Source organism: Pelobates fuscus, chromosome 9 (assembly GCF_036172605.1).
Source record: "Pelobates fuscus isolate aPelFus1 chromosome 9, aPelFus1.pri, whole genome shotgun sequence".
NCBI lineage: Eukaryota > Metazoa > Chordata > Amphibia > Anura > Pelobatidae > Pelobates > Pelobates fuscus.
In genome coordinates, this window is record NC_086325.1 from 146,792,520 (window position 1) to 146,810,868 (window position 18,349).

At 43.5% G+C, this 18,349-nt stretch overlaps 1 protein-coding gene and 1 long non-coding RNA gene across 2 annotated transcripts in view; one reads left to right on the forward strand and one right to left on the reverse strand.

Moving 5' to 3' along the window:
- Nucleotides 1-18,349, reverse strand: part of LOC134573160 (uncharacterized) — a 201,180-nt gene that overhangs the window by 92,833 nt on the left and 89,998 nt on the right. The window lies entirely within an intron of this gene.
- LOC134573154 (uncharacterized) overlaps nt 1-18,349 on the forward strand; it is a 141,034-nt gene that overhangs the window by 3,072 nt on the left and 119,613 nt on the right. Inside the window, exon 3 of the mRNA XM_063432686.1 lies at nt 4,297-6,377. Within this exon, the coding sequence (XP_063288756.1) occupies nt 4,297-6,377 (2,081 nt within the window). The remainder of the gene's footprint in view (nt 1-4,296; nt 6,378-18,349) is intronic.

The following is an 18,349-nucleotide window of genomic DNA, read 5'->3' on the forward strand; positions in this document are numbered from 1 at the left end:
CCTCCCTTGTCACCCTCTTTCTCCCCCTCCCTCCCTTGTCACTCTCTTTCTCCCCCTCCCTCCCTCCCTTGTCACTCTCTTTCTCCCCCTCCCTCTCTCCCTTGTCACTTTCTTTCTCCCCCTCCCTCCCTCCCTCCCTCCCTCCCTTGTCACTTTCTTTCTCCCCCTCCCTCCCTTGTCACTTTCTTTCTCTCCCTCCCTCCCTTGTCACTCTCTTTCTCCCCCTCCCTCCCTTGTCACTCTCTTTTTCCCCCTCCCTCCCTTGTCACTCTCTTTCTCCCCCTCCCTCCCTCCCTTGTCACTCTCTTTCTCCCCCTCCCTCCCTCCCTCCCTTGTCACTCTCTTTCTCCCCCTCCCTCCCTCCCTTGTCACTCTCTTTCTCCCCCTCCCTCCCTCCCTTGTCACTCTTTCTCCCCCTCCCTTGTCACTCTTTCTCCCCCTCCCTTGTCACTCTCTTTTTTCTCCCCCTCCCTCCCTTGTCACTCTCTTTTTTCTGCCCCTCCCTCCCTTGTCACTCTCTTTTTTTCTCCCCCCCTCCCTCCCTTGTCACTCTCTTTTTTTCTCCCCCCCCTCCCTCCCTTGTCACTCTCTCTTTTCTCCCCCCCTCCCTCCCTTGTCACTCTCTTTTTTCTCCCCCCCCCTCCCCCCTCCCTCCCTACTCTCTTCCTCCCCCCTCCCCTACCTCTGTTGTAGCGTGGCTGAGCCCTGTATGGTCCGCGGGTACAGGGAGCTTTTGTTTCCTGTACCCGGCCGGACTAAAAGGAAATGCACACTCAGTGTGCACTTCCTTTTAGTCCGGCCGGGTACAGGAGACAGATGCTCCCTGTACCCGCGGACCATACAGGGCTCGGCCATGCTACAGTGAGGAGTGACAGGAGGGAGCGCTGAGCGCTTACCTCCTGTCAGCCCCTCTCCTCATGCTGCGCCCGGGCGGTGCGCCCTCATGGACGCACCAGCCCAGGCAAAGCTGCAGCCGCCTGAGGCTCTCTACAGAGCGCTCGGGCGGCTGCAGCATGAGGGGGTCCGGCGGAGCTGGGGGGTATTTCTCCATAACCTGTCCCCCCCCGCATGATTTGCTGGGGGGGATGCGTCCCCCCCATCCCCCCTGGTTCCTACGCCCATGCTTGCTATCAGTTTATACATAGCCCGGAGCAGTGAGCTGGACTATGTATAAACTGATAGCGGTGCTACCAACAGCTTAATGAGCAGTTCCACTTGCCCTACGTGACCATTGGAACTGCTGTTGGTGTAAACGACATATCCCATAAAATCTCCTGTGAAGATGTTTATGAGATGAGACTATTTATCTGGTGTTGGGAGATGTCTGTCTGGATCTACAGACAGACCTGCTAAACAGTACAGCAATAAATACCTTTATGGCATTTTTATTTATATATTTATTTTAATAATGTATCTTTATACTGAATGAAAATTATGGGTATTTGTTACCGCATAGTTTCTTTTTCAAAAGGACAGAAAACCCCCAAAATTTAGAGAAAACAGAGAGTAACCCCCTGACCCTTGAAGGCATTGCTTTTGGAATGCCCAGCTGGCAGACTCCCACACCGTGTGTAACGTGTTTACTCATCCCGTCCTTGCCATCTTATAATCCTGCTAAGTATTTTTTTTTTTTTTTACATCTAAGTTGTCCAGTCTCTTTTATGCCGTTGTTGTGGTGTGACTTGTTACTGTCATTGTCAGCTTACCAGGTCAGGTGGTGGCTTTAATTCCAAAGTTCTTGAAACTTGTGATGTCCTGTTCTTCCCCTGCATTGCCCATTTTGGTTCTATGGCTTGCCCTGGTTACTGTGGTTTATTTCCTTAGTTTCCCTAGTCATCAACAAGATCCCAGTGGAGTTAATTCTAGATTTTAAGTGGTTAATATGAAGCTTCTGTTGGTGTGACAACCCCTAAATACAGATCAGTCCCCGCATTTCTATAAAGTTCTCTATTCAAATAGATGTTTATAACTCATGTGCATAATAAGTTATGTGACTGTGTTAATCTTTTTCAAAGTCACTTATTCAGTTAGAATTGCCGAGCATTGGAACTCATACTAAATATGCATATTATATCTCATCTTCGTTTATTCAAGCCTGAATTTCCTAAAATACATACTGTGTAGTTGCGCAGTATATAATATTTGTTAAGGGTAAAGTACTTGGCTAACACTGCCAAGAAATGCATGCCCGATCAATACGATCTGCTATATTAATATTAATATAATATGACAACCCCTGCTAATTGTCTGGGATCTTTTAGTTGCATGGCCTCTGGGTAAGGAAAAATTCACCACACTCCTATTTGAATACAAAAAAGTCTTTAGCCTAATTTTATTATGGCAGCTCACAAGAAAATAAGCCAAAAACAAATTCTGCTCATCTGAGCTCTTACTAAACAAATGATAACTTTAATAAAAAAGCAGTTTACAGCACAGCAAAAAAATAAAATCCATTTAGATCCATCCTTCTTCCTTCCGAGGCGTCTTCCTTCGATTTTTTAAAGTCCATCAGCCAGCTGCAGGTGCACATAGTAGGCCTTACTTAGCACGGTGAAAATACACCAAGAAAACCTAGCCTGAGTTGTAAGCAATCGCTCCGTAAGTGGGATGGAGTATCGTCCTAATCTTCTCTTCTGAATACTCCACCCCGGGGATCCAAATACAATATTACAGATTATATACACTGCTTCCATTCCTGCATATATCCCAGTCTCCTGGGTATATGTTGTACAGACCCCCAGGTGATATATACACACCACTCGGTACTTCCCCTGTGTTCAGGGGTGTATCCTGGTTTTGTGCTGCCCTAGGCAGGACAAAACTCAGGCGTCCCCCTCACCCCCACCCCCCACCCCCCGCCACCCCCACCCAACCCTTCCCCCGCCTTCTAAATACACACACACTGACAGATACGCATCCATTAGCTAACTGTTAGCTAATGGATGCGTATCTGTCAGTGTGTGTGTGAGTGTATGAGTGTGTCTGTGTGTGAGTGTGTCTGTTAGTGAGTGTGTGTCTGTTAGTGTGTGTATGTCAGTGTGTGTGAGTGTCTGTTAGTGAGTGTGTGAGTGTGTCTGTTAGCTGCTAACAGACACACTCACACACTCACTAACAGACACACTCACACACACTGACATACACACACTAACAGACACACACAGTCAGACACACACACACACACACTCTAACAGACACACTCTCACACACACACACTCTAACAAACAGACACACTCACACTCACTAACAGACACACACTAACAGACACACTCACACACACTAACAGACACACTCACACACACTAACAGACACACACAGTCAGACACACTCACACACACTCTCACACTCACTAACAGACACACACACACACACACACTAACAGACACACTCACACACACTAACAGACACACTCACACACACTAACAGACACACACAGTCAGACACACTCACACACACACACACACACTAACAGACACACACACACACACTAACAGACACACACTAACAGACACACTCACTCACATTAACTCATTTTTTTTTTATTTACCCCCCCAGCCTCCTTACCTTTGGGAATGCTGGGGGGGTTCTCCCTCTCCCTGGGGTCTAGTGGGGCTGCCGGTCGGGCTGCTGGGCTGGTTGCAGGGCGGGCGGCTGGCGAGGGAGCACTTCCTCTGAGCTGTCTGCTCAGCTCCCTCGCGCGCCGCAGAGTGAGGCTGGGAGGCGGAGCCGGAATATGACGTCATATTCCGGCTCCCAGCCTCACTCTGCGGCGCGCGAGGGAGCTGAGCAGACAGCTCAGAGGAAGTGCTCCCTCGCCAGCCGCCCGCCCAGCAACCAGCCCAGCAGCCACCAGCCCAGGATGTCTGTTAGCCGCAAGGCTAACAAGGCATTTGCCCTGGGCGTTTGGGGGCGGCTTTTTTTGCCGCCCCCTGGAAAATGCCGCCCAAGGCAAATGCCTTGTTTGCCTCGCGGCAAATACGCCCCTGCCTGTGTTCTGTCATGTAACGGCATGTAAGCATGCTCTGTCATGTAAGCATGTAAGCTCATTGAGCAGGGCCCTCAACCCCTCTGTTCCTGTGTGTCCAACTTGTCTGGTTACAACTACATGTCTGTTCGTCCACCCACTGTAAAGCGCTGCGGAATTTGACGGCGCAATATAAATATCATAATAATAATAATAATAACGGATGTTGTTACTATTGTTATACAGTAATATAGACATAATAATTTAATGAGGCAATACAGTACTAAAACATATGGACCGTGATGGAATATAATGTATTTTTCGTTTTTTTCCAGGTAGTATACAGACTGAGCGAGCTGCAGAACCAACTAAAGTAGATGACTTATCTTCTGTATCTGGTAGAATTCCATTAGATATTGTAAATGGGGAAGGCAGTTCTCGGGATCCACCACTTGATGGTTTAAAAATGAACTTGAATCCAGAAGATCTCATTAATAATAATAAAGGTGCAATTGAACAAGGCCTTTTAACTGTTCGAAAAGTTGCAGAAAACTCAGAAGATAAATTTGCCTTGGTAATTGGAAAACAGTCATCGCCTACCATGTCATTTGAAGATGGCAAAATATTAATACACCAAGCATCATCTCGTAAACACACAGAAGAAGCTGAGGGAGAACACTTTAACACCATATCGGTAGAGATGGACAAGGATTCTGATACTACTCTGTCCATGGAATCACAAAGGAGACATATTATAGAGTCATTTAAAGCTCCAGACTTCTTGGAAGATCTACATAATGATGTACACTTCTCAAACAGCAGTAAGGCAACCGTTATAGAAGATTATAGAATACAGGATGAACCGAAATCTGATAAACCTAAAGCAGCATCTAGTATGGCTTGTCTTGATCTTTTGGTAAATGGGTCTTCCACCCAAGGAGAAGTAGCTGTCAGGAGCTTCTCGCCAGATTTGGCAACCAAAGTCACCAATAGGCGTCTACAAAAGAACCAAAGTGACAGTGATTATGAAAAAGTAAAGGGTAGAAAGTGGGATGAGCCACTGCTTGGAAAGAGATCTGTACTGATTGATGACATTAGTCTTATTTCAGAGGAGTTAGACCCCGTTATGGAAGAAAATATTTTTGATGACGAGGAAGGCAATGATGGAGATAACCTTGATCATTTCATACATTATCGGAGTTCAGACGATAGACTTGACCCAAGGAAGGAAAGGCATCAATATGTGTCAGATAAATTGGACCCTGATGTTTTACAGTTGCTTGAAATGCATCTCCGTAAACAGCAACTAGTGGACATTAAGGAAGAAGGAGAAGAAGAACTATTAGATTTGCACATAAATAAAGAAAAAACACGCACGGACTCATTCAAAGGTCTAAGGAATATTGCTCCAGTCTTAGATATAGTTTTGGAGGAACCTGAGCAAGAACATTTAGGTGACACTTTTGAAGAAGACAGTAAACCACCTTCAGACATAGATTCGGATGACAGCAGTAATATATGTGCATTGGAGATGGGCCTTATGGAATCTCTACAAAACGATCTAATAAGTAAAACTAGCAAAATAGATAAAGATGAAATGGCTACAATACTCCAAAAAGCAAGCCCTGATCTTTTGTTAGAGCACAGTAACAAACCAAATGCCGGTAGTGAGCATAACGATAAACCAAGGAACACGTGCAATGTTAACATTGAAACAAAAGAACAATACACACAGGTACCAGAAATAAGTGTGGCCAATGAACTTCAAATAAATGTATGTCACTTGGATGATAGAGACAGTAAATCTGACATAATTCCAGAAAGGAATCCAGATGGACTTGTTGACACCGTAAACATACAATTAGAACAAAGCACTAAAAGTGCCTTAAAATTAACCGAACAGACTGTCTTACCAGATGACAAAAATCTTAACTCAGAAACAGGTTGGATGGAGGACGTTTTACCATCTTGCAAACAGTCTATTAACGGAAAGGTAAACCTTAGTTCGTATGTACCTCACAGTAAAACCCATCAACCTGATCACATCTCAGTTGGTGTCGATATGGGTTGTAATCCACATCAACGGGATCCACGTGCGGAAAAAGAATCCAATGTATCAGATTTATCAAGAACTGCATCTGAGGATCTTGGAAAGATGAAAGGCGCTACGTGTGCTGACGGATCATGCCTACTTAATAAGGACAATGTGAAATTGCCCAGCGGCTCTCAGCCCTATGTTGTAGATGATAAAGAGGAAGTGTCTATTCTGAACAGTGGCAACAATTTATCTGATCAGTTTCCATGCAAAGATAGTGACTTTGACTCTGAAAATCCCTCCTTAGCATTACAAGGCGGTGTAAAAGGATCTTTAGGAATTGCGAAAACAAGTTCTACAGATGATCATGCACATGTGAAGGTTAGAAAACATATTGTGATTATTATTATTGCTGCAATATATATTCAATGTACGGAAATCAATCGGCATCAATAATCCTTTTATGCTTTTTGAAACCTTTTTGTGGGTGATGGTTCCTGTTTTACTTTTCCCCAGTAAAAGCAATTTAAAGTGGCTCTGTCACCCCAAACTTACCGTTCTCCTGTTGCTTCATTTTCTGATCTATTTCTCTTTAATACATAAGACAAAGTAGGGTCTATTTAGTCTTATGTAATTTTCCTATGCTTGACAATTATGGCAAGCACGACCTTAAGCCAAGCACCACTCTCTCGATAAATGAAGTGGTTGGCTTAAAGGACCACTCTAGGCACCCAGACCACTTCAGCTTAATGAAGTGGTCTGGGTGCCAGGTCCAGCTAGGGTTAACCCATTTTTTTTATAAACATAGCAGTTTCAGAGAAACTGCTATGTTTATAAATTGGTTAAGCCTTCCCCCTAATCCTCTAGTGGCTGTCTCATTGACAGCCGCTAGAGGCGCTTGCGTGATTCTCACTGTGAAAATCACAGTGAGAGCACGCAAGCGTCCATAGGAAAGCATTGTAAATGCTTTCCTATGCGACCGGCTGAATGCGCGCGCAGCTCTTGCCGCGCGTGCGCATTCAGCCGACGGGGCGGAGAGGAGGAGGAGAGCTCTCCGCCCAGCGCTGGAAAAAGGTACGTTTTACCCCTTTTCCCCTTTCCAGAGCCGGGCGGGATGGGGTCCCTGAGGGTGGGGGCACAAGTATGTTTTCCTGGCACTAGAGTGGTCCTTTAAGCTCCACCGTTTGTCAAGATTGTCGAGCGTAAAACAAATACATAAGACAAGGCAGTCCTACTTTGTCTTATGCTTTAAAGAGAAATAAATCAGAAATGAAGAAAAGAACAGATTCTAAAAAGAAAGAAAAAAAGGAACAAAAGAAGAAAGGTAAGTTTGAGGTGTAAGTAGTTTGTTTCTACTTACCTCCAACATACTGCACCTCACTTTAAGTGTGTACTGTCGTGGTGTATGGTGAAGGAAAGTCTAAACAAACTTACCTCAGCTTCAATTTCCCGATGGTCAATGCTGCCATGTTCCGGACATGCTCAGTGCGCGCATGTAAGCCATGGTCATTTTTCATTGAGAGTCTTTGCCAAAACATTTGCAGACCACTTGCAGGTAATTGGTTAAATGCTTCAGATGCCAGGCAGGGCCAGGTTCAGAAATGGTTATAGAAATATGGCACAACTAATGGCTATCTTTATTGCCTTTACTTCCAAACTGCCAGTTCCTCTATAACTTACTATTAGCACAGTAATGTTTTTTTTAATGCGGCCAAACCAAGTTAGACTGTTTAACAAAAAGAAAGTTAACATTTTGTCTGGCTCCGTGCTGTTTAGAGAGAGAAGCTACAATAAGCAGCTAACTTCATGTGGGTCCGGCTCGTTTTCCACAGATCATTCTGGGTTATAAAAAAATAAAATAAAATGACTTCATGAAACATGGGGTTATTCACTAAATATTGATTGGTAGAAAATTTGAATCCTACATTTTAATACTCAGGCTAAAATAGCCATTTTGCCTTTCAAATTGACTAACCGTAGTTACGGTAAGTGAATAACTCTGAATGAAGCTGTGGTTCTTTGATACTAATATAAAAAAAAGCATAATCAGTCCTGGATCTGCGGTGAGGACTTGTTTATTAGTTTAGGGATGATCTGATGACTAACACTGGAATCCATTGCTTTTACATACCTGTCAACATTACTAAGAAACTGAGAGTGAATGAACCTAGAGGTGTAGCTGATTTAGAACATGATCACTCTCATCTTTAAAGGGACACACACCCTGGCCACCAGTACTGCTAGGCTTTGGACTTCTTAATATGCTGCATTTTGTTGTATGCTCAAATATGTGTAGTTTTTGCATGAAATAAATGTTTTGCAAATGCTGTACCATAAACCTGCCTCTTTAGCCACGCCCCCTCACTGCAGAAAAATACTTCCTTATCAATGTATGTACACAGCTCAGTCACTGACAGCACTGAATATTAGGATCTGAACTACCAAACAACCTGCATTAGAACGAGGGGACACCCATGGATCTGGGACATCACTATCTGTTTGTAGTTTCTGGAGTGAGGGGCGTGGCCAAAGACTCAGGCTTATAGTGCAGAATTCTAAAAAACATATATATACAAATTCTATAAAGATTTAAGCATGCAAAAAAAAAAAAAAAATACAGCATATTAATAAGGCCAAAATCTATCAAATGCATTAAAGTTGTATTGGTGCCTGGGGTGTAACTTTAAAACCAATACGGCCATTTTAGCTTATTTTTTGTCTATTTTGATCTTAAAGGGACCCAGACCACTAAAGCTTCAGCTTGGTGAAGTGCTTATGTGTGAAAAATGTGCTCTCTCTTTTTTTTTTTCTTTTCATCTTACAAAAAACAAACCGTGTGGACAACCGGTCCTGCTACTTCATGGTTTCTAGAGGCAGCAATTGCCCAGAGCACCTGCCTTGTAAAGACTTCTCATTGAGCTGCATTGGGAAGTCTGTGATTGGACAGCCACAGAAAGTATGCGTGGGGTAACCAAAGGCTTCAGACAAGAAATCTGCAGGTTTTGTAAGCTGTTTTTTTAGATATACCCCAATGAAAAAAAAAATCATAATTAAATGCATGTATGTTATCATTGGGTGCATACCTATAAACTGTGATTTTTTTTTCATTATTTATTTGGGCAGTGGAGTGTCCTTTTAAATTTGAAACTCGCTTTGATTTATACACCTGTTTTAATGGGGTGCAGGGAGTCTGAAGCCCTGCCCTGCCCTTCCATCTGTTGACTAACTAACTACGGCACAGCTTTCGGCAAGAAAAACTTTATACATAAGCATGGCGTCAGTTGTCTGTACATTAAAGTGGTATTATGAGAAGTCTAGACGATTCTACTGTGATCGGAAAATACATTTGGTAAATATATATTGTGTTGTTGCGGTTTTACCAATTAATTAGAACCGGGAAACTAGCATCAGATAACAACATAAACAGGGAATTCCACATGTAAGGCCAGAGAAGCTGAATGGAACGTGTAGCTGACTTAGAGAATTGTTCCAGATAGTCTGTTACCCTAAAGGTTGCACTTTGATTTTAATTTCGCTTCAATGTTCTTGAATGAGTAATGTACAGTAGCATAGAACTGGGGGGATGGGTCATTTTGTTAAGTTATATTATACTGGATTGTGAAGTAACTAACGTATGCTTTTCAAAGGTGCCTATTAAACTAGGGAATTGCAAAAGCTTAACCCCTTAAGGACCAAACTTCTGGAATAAAATGGAATCATGACATGTCACACATGTCATGTGTCCTTAAGGGGTTAAAGGGACTCTCAAGTGCCAGGAAAACACATCCGTTTTCCTGGCACTGCAGGATCCTGCAGTGCCCCATCCCAAGTTGCTGAAGGGGTTAAAATCTCTTCAGTGACTTACCTGAATCCTGCGCCAATGTCCCACGGTGCTGGGGCAGGCTCCACGCAATGGGCACGCGCGCATTAGACCTCCCATAGGAAAGCATTATTCAATGCTTTCCTATGGGGATTCCGGCAACGCTGGAGGTCCTCATGCATAGCATAGTTTTCGTGTTCTAAGAACATGGAAGTCTGGCTGTCTGATAGACAGCCACTAGAGGAGGACTTAACCCTGCAAGGTAATTATTGCAGTTTATACACTTGCAGGGGTAAGGGTGGTGGAAGTTGGCACCCAGACTTTAGCTTAATGAAGCAGTTTTGGCGTATAGATCATGCCCCTACAATCTCACTGCTCTGTTTTCTGCAATTTAGGGGGAAAAAAAGCAGTCTTTCTAATAGTACAGCGTCCCTCTGCCCCTCCCCTCCAGTAGAAAAAGGGTTAAAATACTTTAACAACTTGCACAATTCCAGCGCTGAGGTTCCTCATCATTGGCTCTGTCTCTGCCTCCTCTGATGTCACTGCGAGGGGGAACCTAATGCTCAAGCAAGGCGACCACAGCGCATGCATTAGGCTTTCCCCAAAGGGAACACACTGGACGTTCAGCATTGTTAAACTCCAAGTTAAACTCCAAAAAACAGCTGGTAGACAGCCACAAGAGGCAGTCTTATCCCTTAAATTTAAATGGCGCTCAATTCTTTGCCATTTAGGAGTTAAATCGCTTTTGTTTCTGTTTATGCAGCCATGTCCACACCTACCCTGGCTGTAACTGACACATCCTACATGGGGAAAAAAGGTATAATTGTTAATCAGACGTGAAAGTACTGTAGAAGTTTTTATCTCCTGCTCTGTAAATGTAACTTTAATCCAGGCTTCCCCAAACTCCGGCCCTCCAGGTGTTGCTGAACTACAACTCCCATGATTCTATGAATGAAATAGGCTGAGAATCATGGGAGTTGTAGTTCAGCAACATCTAGAGGGCCAGAGTTTGGGGAAGCCTGCTTAATCACACAGAGGCTCCTGCAGTGTCTAGCTATTAACAGAGCAGGGGACAAGAAATTCTAAATCAAACAGAATGTGCAATAAAGGAAGTTTAAACACAGAATCTCTCTTTACAGGAAGTGTTTAGGAAGGCTGCGTTGGTCACTTGCAGGGATGTATGACTAGGGCTGCATGAACAAAGTGATTTAACTCCTAAATGGCAGATAATTGAGCAGTGAGACTGCACGGGCATAATCTGTGCACCCTAACTGCCCCATTAAGAAAAAGTAGTTTTTTTTTTTACCTATAGTATCCCTTTTTATTCCAAAAATCCAAAATGACTAAATATATGTATATAGTATGTGTTGTGTGTGGTTTTTTTTTTTAATTGAATATGCCAAAAAGTATTTTTTGCTTTTGTCATTTACTAACAGAATTTCTTACTATGCTCACCTTGTCCCTCCCCATCTTGATCAGCGAAAATAATCTGGTACCAGACAGAGGTATTGTGAGAGAATATATCTTGATTCCAATGTTCAGCATAATTAAATTAAGGCCTACATCTTATCAATGTCTAGATTTTGGCATTCTGCATCTGAAGGAAAGTTTTATAAATATACCAGATTTTAGCCTGTCCGGTCACTACGGGATTGCTGAAGTCGAGATCTGTATGCTGAATGCCAGGATACGAAACCATGTTGATATTAAAAGGTTGAGAATTTTGTCGGTAGTCCTGCTCCCTCTAGCCAGCCACCGCAGCAAAAAATAAAAAACAAAAACAAAGTGGGATCAGTATGACAGCCCATACACCTATTGAGAGTATGATTTCCTTTAACCCAAACATATCACTGGTGGGGTATGTTATCTAAATGGTTGAGCAATCAACTGTTAATACTCCTGAGAAGTGGGAAGTGTACAATATACCTGAGAGACTAAGAGTGGACATGTTTTGGTCTCCCACCGCCCAGCTGCCCCACTACTTCACCAAGACCTCTCCCATTTTCGGTGGGCATGGGGTGGAGCCCATGGATTTACATCCAGCAGTGCCAACTGGGCATCTCCTAGCACTATAAGGAGGGCCTTTATAATGGAGGACTCTCTTTTACTTTTGAGTAATAAAGTTTCAATAGGTTCATGTCTTCCTTTCTAAATTATTCTTTTTGTACCACCACCTAATACCAAAGGCTGGGGATAGGCAGAGGACACAGGTGGTAGGACCTCTCTTCTCTACATTATAATAGAGCCCTCACCTGTTTCGGTGATGGCTTAAGGGGGACCCTAATGGCAGACCCCCTTCTCCTTATTTTTTACAATATAACCCCACCCACTGGGTGCTGAGTTATAATGACACATGGAGAAAAATGGAAGCTGTGAGGGCTGTGTCTTTGGTTATCCGCAATATAGTATGGTTGATACCGGAGAAACTGACGGAAGCGAAGCACAGAGAGATGGACACAGGTTTCTTCAGGAAGGAAGAGATTCTTTATTGGATCACCGATCGGGACTCAGAGGGACTAGCGTCACCAAAATACAACAAGTTCTGAGCCCCGGACAATAGTGCAGGCTCCTTATATAGGCACATAACTCCTCCCATATTAAGCTCCACCCGCACATTCTCTTAACCAATCAACACAAATAAGAATTAACTTCCTGTTTGACCGCATGGCTTGTCCAGCACAATGGAGGAGGGGAATACCATATCCTGTATTCTTGCACATGCTCCGTACACTACTGATCGTATCTTGCCTCGTGCAACCAACTGATCGATACGTCAGCATATGCACGTACACATGCCACGTGGTAATCTCGGCCTACTAAATTTATTTTTACCGAGATTCCACCACATTCCCCCCTTTGATGCCTCTTGATATTTTACAATTACTTGAGGCATCACTTAACCTTAGTTTGCTTACACCGCAAGTTACCTTGAACCAGACCAGACTTATCTTATGATGTGAATCTTCAACATTCATCTTCCTGCATTGGTTCTCCCTGATCTAGAGCCTTATATTTATATATTGCCATTATCTGTGCAGCAGCCTTCCTCTCTGCTATATTTTCTATCAGGCTTTGCACAGACCTAACTACTAAGGGTATAAGACACGGTAGGAGTAGACACAACATTAAAATCAGTAGGACTCCACCTACCACTGCCTTAAGCCCTCCAAACCACTCATACCAGCTACCAAACCAACTACTTGGATTGTACCCTTTCCATACCTGAGTAGGCACATGCGCTAGTTTAACCATATGGCTAGTAAGCTCAGCTATTGCTTGCCCTTCATCATCTATTTGAAGACAGCAATTGCTCAGGTTAAACTTCCCACATACACCTCCCTCTACTGCCAAAAGGTAATCCAAGGCTAATCTATTTTGGTAGACTGCTGTCCTCATCCTGGTATTATGCTTCGCTAGAAGATTGAGCGCTTGTGATGTCTCGTTAGTAATAATCTCAACCACCGCCTGTAATCTTATAATACGGTTGAGCATATAAATAGGGGTTCTATAACCAAAGGTACCATCTTCTGCCCACGTGGCTGGCCCATAATAATCTATAATACGCTGGGGAGGCCATTCATTATCTTCCCAGGCGCCTATCTCTATGGGTCCCCTTTTCTTCCTATGATTCACATCATACACTTTAACACCTAAAGTCTCACCTGTTTCAATAGGTAACAAGAAGGATGATGGTTTGAGCATACCCAACACACATGCCCCTTCCCAGTCCTGTGGCAACTCCGAATAGGCTTTCTTACCACAGATCCAGTACAAATTTGCTGGGGCTCTCCAGGTAGATGTGATGGATAGGTCAAACCACACATCCTTTAAATTGGCGTATCTAGCAAACGGGTTAGATGGTTCTGAGACATTTGAAGCCGACCACCAAGTTGTATTCTTTGTATCATCATCATAAGCTTTTTGCCCTAGACAAGTTAATTCTCCTACAGACGTATTATACATTATTCCTTTCCTTGCTATGCAAACATAACCTATGATGGAGGTCTTTAATCTCCACTCAGATTTACCTCTAACACTCATATGATAATCGGCTTGTGAAGATATTAATTGTTCAACTGCCTCAGAACCGGACATTACCTCCTTTGCTTCCCAAGGCCATTGGTCTCCCATGTTAGTACCTCCACACACATAGCAGTTGGTAACATTAAGACTACCGGCAATACTTTCGGCTAAATCAATGAACAGGTTTTTAGCATTATGGGGGATCTTATTATCTATACTCATCTCTTCGTAAAAGGAATGATATACTTGATGAGTTTGGGAGGATACCGTATCAGTCTCTATCCCTATAAATAATACTGTCCCAGGATCTAAACCCGTCCCGTATATTTGAAACCCAAATAAATTGCCATACTTGTCTAAGAACTTGTCGGGGTTATTTATAAGTATATGGACTGGGTTGCATTCCATAGACTTACAATATGGGCTAGTAGGCAACTTAGTCACTATCATGTCCTTGTCTACTGTCTGTCCCCAAGTTGCCCACCCCACACAAGACCAATATGGGCAAAAGTTATACTCTCTATTTGGGCATCTAGGACTCACATATTTATTTTTACTACTGGGACAAATATATTTATCATTAGACCCATACGTCCTCTCCCATCTAAGATCCCCACATACATTCCACAGCTTTCTACCACTTGATATCGCCTTACATGCATCAAATAGCAGAACACCCGAAGAATGTACGGATTCTAACACCGTCTTATTAATTAGGGTCCCCTGAGGATCTCCATTCCTGAGAGTCAACCAAATTGTACGAGGTTGATACTCCGGACTGAAGCACTTAGGTTCTCCTACTCCTAAATGGCACACACTATATTCTATATTAAGGTATCTACATCTTGATATATCTCCTTTACACTCGTATTGTGAATGCCAAATTAGGGTTTGGGAAATATGGTTACCTGTTCTCGTAGTCTTAATGCATACCTCACAGCTAGGAGTGTCGGTACCTTTACCTTCCTGAATATAAAGACACACATAAATAAACACTATCAAAAACACATCTTTCGCCGTCATCCTCAGTCTTCGTCCGTGCGAAGGCACCTCAGCTTCCAGGATGTAAGGGCTGCAGAGAATGGAGTTCTGCTCGTCTTCACAGGAGTCCCTTCGAGACTTTCCCTGGCTTATATACTATATGTCGGTGAGCGGACAGGCTTTATTATGGCCGTCTAAAAACACTCACTTCACCAAATCCCTGTAACAATAAAATTTGTAATCCACAAAAGTTCCTCGTTACTCCGACTGAGTAGTGCGTTTTAACCGGATCTTGCAGGGATTCTCTGGATCTGCTGTAACTTGCCAAGAATCGACTGCTGCTGGTTTAACCCTGGAGTGATGTATCCACGGAGTCACTTCGGCTACTTTTATCGCTGTAGGGGTAGACAAAAGAACAACATAAGGACCTCTCCACTTGGGCCCTAACGGTACATTATTCCACTCTTTAATCCACACTTGATCTCCTGGATGATAACTATGAACAGGGGGATAAATATTCACAGGTAATCTATCTTGTACCCATTTCTGTACCTCCTCCATAGTCTTACCCAACTCTACAACCTGCTGCCGGGTAATTCCTTCTCCCAACTGACTCAAATCCCCCCTTAAGTTACCAAGTACGGGAGGTGGTCGCCCATACATGATTTCAAAAGGAGAGAGGCCCATCCTTCTGGTAGGGGTACTGCGGATTCGCAATAGAGCTATGGGTAAGAGAACGTTCCACTTAAGTTGGGTTTCCTGACACATTTTAGCCAACTGGTTCTTAATAGTTCTATTCATTCTCTCTACCTTACCAGAACTCTGGGGTCTATATGCAGTATGAAGCCTCCACTTTATACCAAGCATATGAGTCAGTTGTTGTAGGCACTGATGAACAAAAGCTGGACCATTGTCCGATCCTATAGAACAGGGTAATCCATATCGGGGTATTATTTCTCGTAGCAGGAATCTCACAACTTCACCTGCTTTCTCTGTACGAGTAGGACATGCTTCTACCCAGCCTGAATAGGTGCACACAATTACCAGCAGGTAACGATGTCCACCCGATTTAGGCATCACTGTAAAGTCTATTTGTAGATCGGACATGGGGAGTCCCCCCATAAACTGGACTCCTGGTGGCTTTACTGGTCCTTGTCTTGCATTATTTCTAGCACACGTTACACATCTGCGTACAATGGCCTGAGTCAAGTTGGACAATCTTGGTATGTAGAAATGTTTCCTGAGAGATTCTTCTGTACTGTCTCTCCCAGAATGTGTCCCGTTGTGATAATTTTGGACAATTTCTACCGCTAGTGATGCTGGTATGACTATTCTTCCATCTTCTAGCTGATACCACTTGTTCTCCAAATACTTTCCCGGTTCAGTCTTTAACCACTCCTCTTCTTGAGCTGTATAAACTGGAGTCCATTGAGACAGTGGAGTTGGTATTAGAGCAGCTATATGCCCTACATACTCCTGTCTTCCTGATTCAGCGGCACGCTTAGCTGTACTGTCTGCCATCCGATTTCCCTTGGTTACATCACCATCTCCTCTCAAATGCGCTCGACAATGTATGATACCGACTTCTTTCGGCTCCCACACTGCTTCCAATAGTTGTAGGATTTCAGCTGCATACTTGATTTCTTTGCCTTCTGAATTCAGTAGTCCTCTTTCTTTATACAAAGCTCCGTGGGCATGAGTGGTTAAAAACGCATACTTGGAGTCCGTATAGATGTTCACTCTTAAACCTTCAGCCAATTGTAACGCTCGTGTTAGTGCTATTAATTCTGCCTTTTGTGCTGATGTTCCTTTCGCCAGTGGCCGAGCTTCTATCACCTTGTCTATTGTTGTTACTGCATATCCTGCATAGCGGATCCCTTCTTTCACATAACTACTGCCGTCGGTGTAATATTGAACATCGGGGTTCTGGATGGGAAAATCACGAAGATCTGGTCTACTTGAAAATACTTCATCCATTACTTCCAAACAATCATGTTGACTTTCAGTAGGTTGTGGCAAAAGGGTAGCTGGATTTAAGGTATTTACAGTCTCTAAATGCACTCTTGGGTTTTCACACAACATTGCTTGATACTTAGTCATACGGCTGTTACTAAACCAATGATTTCCTTTGTAATCCAACAACGTCTGTACTGCATGTGGGACTCGTACATAAAGTTCTTGACCCAGAGTGACTTTATCGGCTTCAGCTACTAGCAGGGCGGCTGCAGCTACGGCTCTTAGACAAGGTGGAAGTCCGCTGGCCACTGCATCCAATTGCTTAGACATGTAGGCAACAGGTCTTTGCCATGATCCCAAGTACTGTGTCAATACTCCCACAGCCATTCTTCTTTGCTCATGTACATACAGGTAGAATGGTCGTGTGTGATCAGGTAGACCTAATGCTGGGGCACTCATCAAAGCCTTCTTCACATCTTCAAATGCCGTTTGCTGTTCTTGAGTCCATAAGAAGGGGTCGTGCTCTGTACCTTTGATAGCTGCATACAGAGGTTTTGCCAGTATCGCGTAGCTGGGAATCCATATCCTACAGAAGCCTGCTGCCCCCAAGAATTCACGCACTTGTCTTCTATTCTTGGGTATCGGTATTTGGCAGACAGCTTCTTTTCTCTCTGGCCCCATAATTCTTTGACCTTCAGAGATATGGAATCCCAGATATTTGACAGTTGGCAAACACAACTGAGCCTTCTTTCTAGACACCTTGTATCCTGCCTTCCAGAGAATGTGTAGTAGATCGTGCGTCGCTTGCTGACATATTTCTTTTGTAACTGCTGCTATCAACAAGTCATCTACATATTGTAACAATACACACTCTCCTGGGATGGACTCGAAATCCAGTAGATCTTGACTTAGAGCTGAACCAAATAGGGTAGGTGAATTTTTAAACCCTTGGGGCAGTCTTGTCCAGGTCATTTGGCGTTTTGAGCCCGTTACAGCGTTTTCCCATTGGAAAGCGAAGATACATTGACTTTCTGCGGCAATTCGGAGGCAAAAGAAGGCATCTTTGAGATCTAAGACTGTGAAGTAAGTAGCCCCGCCCGGAATTAAAGCAAGCAGGTTATATGGATTGGGTACAACTGGATGTATACTAACAACCGCATCATTGACTGCTCTCAAGTCCTGTACAGGTCGATACTCATCTGTACCGGGCTTTTGAACAGGCAGCAATGGGGTGTTCCAGGGGGAAGTACAGAATTTTAGGATACCATACCGTATGAACTTATCCAGATAAGATTGGATGTTCTTCTTAGCCTTCTGCGGGATGTGGTATTGTCTTAGGCTCACTGGATAAACCCCAAGTTTTAGTTCGATTTTAATAGGTGGAATATTGCGGGCCAGTCCTGGTGGGTTGTTCTCTGCCCAAACTCCTGGTATGTTGAATAAGGACTCATCACTCCTAGGGTTTTGGCTAGTCAACACTGTATAAAGTCGCCACTCTTCTTCCTTTGGTACGGATAATGTCATAATACCTGAAGGTCCATTAAACTTTAAAGATGTTGTTCCATTTGGTAGG